Below are 6544 nucleotides of genomic sequence, written 5' to 3' on the forward strand. Positions count from 1 at the left end.
ACTCGAGACAGCTTAAGAGCGTAATTATTTATCTAAGGGCGTTTGAGTGTAGATCAGTAGCTCTGGCAGAAAACCAGCCTGCAGCAGGCTGTAAAACAACTGCTAAGGACAATATCAGACAAGGCTTGTCATTGTTGATCACCCATGCTTATGTCTGTCCTCTTCAGTGTGGAAGCAAAGTGAACTGGTTTAAATTTCTGCAAGCACCTGCATGCTTGCTCACTGAATATCACTTCTGCAACTACAGGAACAAGTCTTGTGTACAAACACTGGATTTTCTATGTATCTGGTGTAAATGCTAATTTCTTTCTTCAAATATGCTGTGACTTAGAATAAAAACAAATAGTATCACTAGAAAAAAACCTTGGAATTGTTCTTCCCAGTTCTAACACTGACATGTTGCCATGCCAACACAGTTGAAGGCTAAACACCTAAACACAACATTCAGTAAATAAGACATGTCGCCGAAGCTACATTTAGTTCTTTTCAGTAAATTATTCATTCAAAGGAAAGGAATTGCTAATAACCACTTAAGATACAATAGCTAATGATTTCAGTCCCAATGAATTCCATGGGGTTACTTTAGAATAAGAATTCAGAAGAATGCAGCCCTAAATAAGTACCACAAATTTGTGTTCAAATCTCATGCCATTTCCTCCAGCTCTGGAATGCTTCCAAGAGCCATGTAACATCTGGAAAACAACTACAACATACTGATTCTTTAAAAATCTCTCTTTACTAATTTACACATAAAAATACACAAGCAATAGTTAAAAACATAGGACCTTTTCACGCATTCTATAAAAATACAATGTTTAAGGCAGTCCAGCAAGGCTTTTATACACTTCTACAAAGTTCATAAACTCTCAAAACAATAAGGAAGTTAACTTCAAATCTATAAAATACACTGTACATATGATCTCTTTTCATGGGAATTACTGTTGCTTGAATCCCTTTATGTATCAAATTAGATATGTTTCTTTGAAAAAAAGTAGAAGCATTTAAATTGCAATTGGGGTGTAGTTAAATCTTTTAATTTCTTCAAAAATAAATTATTCCCAAAGTATACAATCTATAAAATTCTATATACAACCTAGAGCAACTGGTAACAAATCCCAGTTTTAAATACATCTCATATAAGATTTACCAGAGGTTAGCCCCCTGATAGGATCAGAGGCAATATAACTTTTCAGGATATTTTTACATACAAGTCAATTTTTAAAAGTGTCTTTTGAAGATGGCAGTGCAGAGCTCATTTAAGACAAAGGTTGCATTGTTCAGTACAACCAACAGATCAGCATTTTTCATTTTCCCCTTAGGCTGAGGTGGAAGATGTTTCCTGGTGAGCTTTTGTTGTGCAACTGTGAGTGTGCAAGGACTGCTTCAGACATTACATATAACACATCACTGAAGAATAAGCATGAAAATGGTAAGTGCGTCATCACCTGGTGATAATGGTGCACACATCTCCTCTCTCTGCACACAAGCTGCAACTTACTGAGGCTTCCTACTAAGTACAAAACACTTACTAATATCAACAGATGTACCAGCATCAGTGTGCTTTTCATGCCATATTCTACATTACAAGGTCTGCCTTTGAGGAAACATCTAACACCTGTGAAAAAGTGTCATATAACCAGTCTACTTAAGTCTTTTCGTTCTTCCCACAATAAAAAGAACCAAAACTGAGTTTTCTTTCTGGCATTATTATGAATGCTGTAAATAGAGGTGTGTGTGTGGTAATTTCCAGTTGTTGATTAGTTCTAACAAGTAAGGCATTAATTTTGTAGGCACTCTTAGAAAAGCCCAGCTCTTTCTTACCTTCAATATCAACAGTTTTCATACAGCCATTAGCACTTTCACTATTTGCATGTTCAATTGGCAGTATGACACTAAACCTGCAGCAGCTTTGCCAACCATTTTAATTTTAATACTCATTTCCTTACTGCTAAAAGGCCAAAGGGCAACAAATTGCATAGTGCTCACTTTTACACCCATTTCCCCTATGCAAGCAAAGGACAAGACCCCTGCATCATGAACATATTGGGAAGCTGCAACTGGTACACACATTCAAACACTGCGTGCACATACATGACAAGAGTATGAATGCTGTCTCCCATGTACAGAAAATGTGTGATGCATGTGTATAACAGCCCTAAGGTTGCAATCCTAAATTCTTAAGAATGGGCTTCACTTCCAAGTAAATATGTTTGGAATCAAAGTGCCCAAGAAGACATTCCACAATCCAGGTATTTCCTTTAGAACAGTGGCTATTTAAAAAAAAAAAAAAACAATACGGTACCACCCCCTTTCAAATATGATTCTGAAAGGGGGGAAATGCCCATACACAGGTGACAGAGATAAATATATATACCAAGGGGAAAAAGAGATCCTCCACAAAGGAATGTCCTAGTGAGGATTCACTGAAGGGGCAAAGTTCTACTGAAGTCGTCTGGGTATTGCTTTCAGGAGGGCGCAGTTTCATTCTGAATTAAGGCACACTGCTTTAAAATGAGCATCAGTGCTAGGAAAAGAGATGCACGCGAATAGGGAACTTTGAATCCCATGTCTATCCAGCACAGCGGAAGGCCGCTTTGTGTGAAGGTCTCCCTTCGTCTTCCCAGACAACCCTTTGGGTGCACCGAGGCCCATGTGGCCAGTCCTGGTTCCCCAGAAGAGCCACAGCGGGCGGGGGAGGGATGGCTACGAGAACAGCAGCAAAATGGAAGCGGCCGCCAGGAGAGTCCAGGGAATGGGGGACCCCAGGCCACAAGCGCCGTTTCCCCCGGCAGCCCCCGTTTCGGCGACAGCCGCCACCTCGTCGAGCTCATCCCGGCTCCTGGATGGCAGCTCCTCTTCGTAGTCCTCATCGTCGTAGTCGTCTTGGGCCCCATCGGAGGCGCCGCTGCTGCCTGCGCCGTTGGCGCCGGCGTCGGCTCCGAAGCAGAGGCGGGCCATGTTTTCCTTGACCGACTCGCAAATGGGCCGTTCGAGGCCGTCGCACACACAGTCGTTGAGCAGCAGCGCCTTGGGCACGGCCATCATGTCCTCGATGACGGCGCGGCATTGCTCGGTGCAGCGCATGCCGTTGAAGAGTTTGCCGCAGTAGGCCATGTAGCGGCCTAGCGCAGTGCTGCAGCGAGAGTCCCAGTCGCAGCGCCTCCGCGCCTCTGTGCAGCCGATCACGCCGCCGGCACTGCCCCCAGCGCCGCCGGTGCGGGGCAGGCAGGGCTCGATGGCGCGCTTGGTGGCCCGGCAGTTCTCGTCCTGGCTGCAGTCGCAGTCCTCCAACGCCGGGCCCCGCCTGGTCTGGTTGAGCTGGATGAGCGCCGAGATGCAGTGGCTGGGGCACCGCCGCCTATTGGAGGAGGACGCGGCGGCAGAGCCATCCCCCGCGGCCATGAGCACCGGCGCGCACGCCTCGGCGTACTGGGTGTAAGCGTAGGCACAGTCGGGGTCCCCCTGGCACTGCACCATCGCCTGCCAGCAGATCAGGCGTCGGCCGTGCGCTCCGGGAGGAGGGCAAGTGGTGCCCAGGAGCAGCAGCAAGAACAGCAGCCTCAGCGGGGAGCCAGCCGGGAGCAGCCCAGTCCGCCAGCGCCGCCCTCCAGCTCCTGCATGCCGGGCTCCCACCATCGCGCGCGGCTGCGGGACAATCGGGGGCGGGAGGTGAACGAGGAGGCGGCGGCGAAGAGGGGAGCGCAGCGACTGCCGGTGGGAAAGTTGCCCAAAGTCCTGCCAAGTGTGTGCATGAGGGTCGCCCTCATCAATCCATCCGCGCGGCGCCTTCTTTGCCTGGGAGTCTTCCGGAGAGCCCCAAAGCGACGCCTTTTCCTCTCTCTCCCTCGTTCCGGCTGCAGCACAACAGCCTCCGCCCCCTACTCCCGGGCTTAGCGAGGCCGTGAGACGGTCAGTGGAGCCTGGGGGGTGAGGGGCTTCCTGCTGTGCTCATGATGCTGCCGCTGCGGCCGGGCTCCTTCTCACGCTGACCTTCTTTCTTCGCTTTTCGCGGGCGGCATCTTTGCACATGCCACAGCGTCCGGGCAAGGCTCCCCTGGGTCAGCTGCAGCCCCGACTGGGCTCCGAACTGCGCGCTGCAAGCCTCCTTCCCCCTCTGGCGAGCTGCATAAGAAAAGGCAGCGGGCTCGAGGGAGCTCCTTTCTTTTTTTCCGCCTGCTGCGGCTTCTCTTGCCGACAAGTAGCGTTCTCTGCGGAGCCTTCTGAGGCGCCTGTTTTCTTTCGCGAGCCTTTAAATACAAAAGTGCTCTCCAAGCAGCAGCAGCAGCGTGCTCTGATCAGGCCTTATTATGCATGCATGGAAAAGCAAACAAACAAAAAAAATTAGCAACGCTTCTTCTCCTTTTACACAGCCCCCTCAGCTTGAGCACTTCGGCTGGCTCGCTCTTTCTCCTTTTCTCCACTTTTTTTCTCCCTTTGCTCGGCCCCTTTTCCCTGCCTTGCCACTTGCGATTGGTTCGGGCTGTTGTTGAAGCTCCCCCCCCTTCTCTTTCTTTACGATCTGCTGGAAGAGGGGGAGGGGGCTAGTGGGCAGCTCACATTCAAAGCTTGAAAGGAAAGGCTTAAAGAGATTGACAGCAGCCCCCAAGGAGCCCCTCCTGTCCTTAAGGAGGCTCCACCACAGAGTTTGCTGGAGTGTCGGGGGGGGGGGGGGCACAAAAAAGAAACTTCGCCGTTGTTTGCAGCGGGCGCTCTGGTTTGCATATGATAGCAGTGGGAAGGCAAAATATGGCACAGGAATTATTTCTCCATGTGAGTCACTAACTTTCGAAAATTCTCCCTCATAAACGGGTGCAGGCTTAAGTAGCTTCCAGGACGGGAGATTACTCTGCATCCCGCCCAAGGGGGTTGTGTGTGAAAGTGTGAGTTGATGGGGGAGGGGGATGGAATCGGCGAGGCAGAAGTTTGCCAAAGTCGGAAGTGAACCGTCAAAGGTGCTGGCGTTGCTGCCCGATTGAATCTTCCTGATGGGCACCTGTCCCCTTAAACCTTCCGTTAACACTGGAGTCCAGAGTTCCTTGCGCCGTCTGTGGGGGTCCGTTCGCCTTATGCTTCGCACGTTTAAAATGCAGTGTTGCCTTGCCGGAGTCTTGAGTTTCCTGAGCTGGACAATGTGAGAACTGGCGTTTGGAGCACAGTAAGGAAAATTTCGTGTAGGTTAATTTGAAAGGTGTTGCATTTATAGCTTAGAGTAACGGTTCAGTTTACCACAAGACTTTTAAAGACTGAAAAGCTAGTCAGGATTTCTTGATCGCTGTTAATGTGGTTGAGAAGAATTGGGGGGGAGGGGGCGGGCAGCACCAGATCTCTTGCATTGTATTATGTTGCATTAAAAAGCCATACGGTTGAAGTAACTCCAGGGATGAAAACTTTCAACAGAATAAACCGAGTCTTGAATAGCAACTGATCTGCTGAAATTTAGAACTACTTTAATTTCACTTTTGACCACATGGGGCATCAGTGCTCACCCTCTGTCAAATATTGGCACTTAAAAAACAACACACAATCTAGAACAGTGGTCCCCAGCCTTTTTGGCACTAGGGACCGGTTTTATGGAAGATAGTTTTTCCACAGATCTGTGGGCAGGGGGATAGTTTTGAGATGATACAACTGTGCACTTGATTTCTATTATTACATTGTAATATATAATGGAATAATTATACAACTCATGGCCCGGTTGCTAACAGGCCACAGACCGGTACTGGTCCATGGCCCAGGGGTTGGGGACCCCTGATCTAGAAGACTGTCAACTCCAAGTGTCATAAAACATCGAACTAAAGCTCTTTTCCAGAACTAAAAGGTGCCTGGGGGTTGTGTGGAGAAATTGTGGTTTTAAATCTCATGTTAATATAGAAATATACCCTACAATTCGAAGTCAATCTAACTGAACCAAAGCATGCCCTGTATTGCGAATATGGCTTTACACTCAAGATTAAAAGACATTTTAGCCAACTTTTCTGTAGTTCTATATGTATGAGAGCCTGTCAGGGGAGGGCGGGATACAAATATTATAAAATAAAAATATGTACAAATTTTACTCAGACTTGAAACTGGGAGGCTGAAAGTTGTTTCACCTTCCTAGATGAAAAACACTCCCTACCATGTAGAAAGTAATATACTACCTATGCCTAAATCTCATACAAACCATCTATATTACAGTGCATGTAAATGAAAGAAATGCATGGGTTTGTTATCCTTATACATGATGATATACACACAATGTTCTCATTGTTTTCTGCACAAAAGTCCTTACATGCACAGAGGGTGCACAGGTTATTAAGTTCAAGACTCAAGTTATGTTATGGACACAAATCTGTGGCTGTCACTGGTTATGGTCGGTTTAAGCCACAGTTTGTTGCACAGTGCTGGTTAGCCTCCCAGCAGGGCCAGCCCTGCCACTAGACAAACTAGGTGATTGCCTAGGACGCTGGCCTTCTGGGGGTGATGAATTGATCACCCCCCCCCCACATGGCTCGGTGACATTCTCAGTGCAGTGGGGGGGGGGGCGTGCCAGAAGTTAGCCTTG

The 6544-nt window shown here is 47.9% G+C and overlaps 1 protein-coding gene across 1 annotated transcript; it reads right to left on the bottom strand.

The window, feature by feature from the left end:
* Positions 1-716: 716 nt before the first annotated feature.
* Positions 717-4509, bottom strand: GAS1 (growth arrest specific 1). The gene has a single exon (XM_060235444.1). The coding sequence runs from the start codon at positions 3634-3636 to the stop codon at positions 2704-2706; it is 933 nt and encodes a 310-aa protein (XP_060091427.1). The 5' UTR covers positions 3637-4509; the 3' UTR covers positions 717-2703.
* Between the last annotated feature and the right edge of the window lie 2035 nt (positions 4510-6544).

The sequence above is a fragment of the Heteronotia binoei genome, chromosome 4 (genome assembly GCF_032191835.1).
Source record: "Heteronotia binoei isolate CCM8104 ecotype False Entrance Well chromosome 4, APGP_CSIRO_Hbin_v1, whole genome shotgun sequence".
Lineage (NCBI taxonomy): Eukaryota > Metazoa > Chordata > Lepidosauria > Squamata > Gekkonidae > Heteronotia > Heteronotia binoei.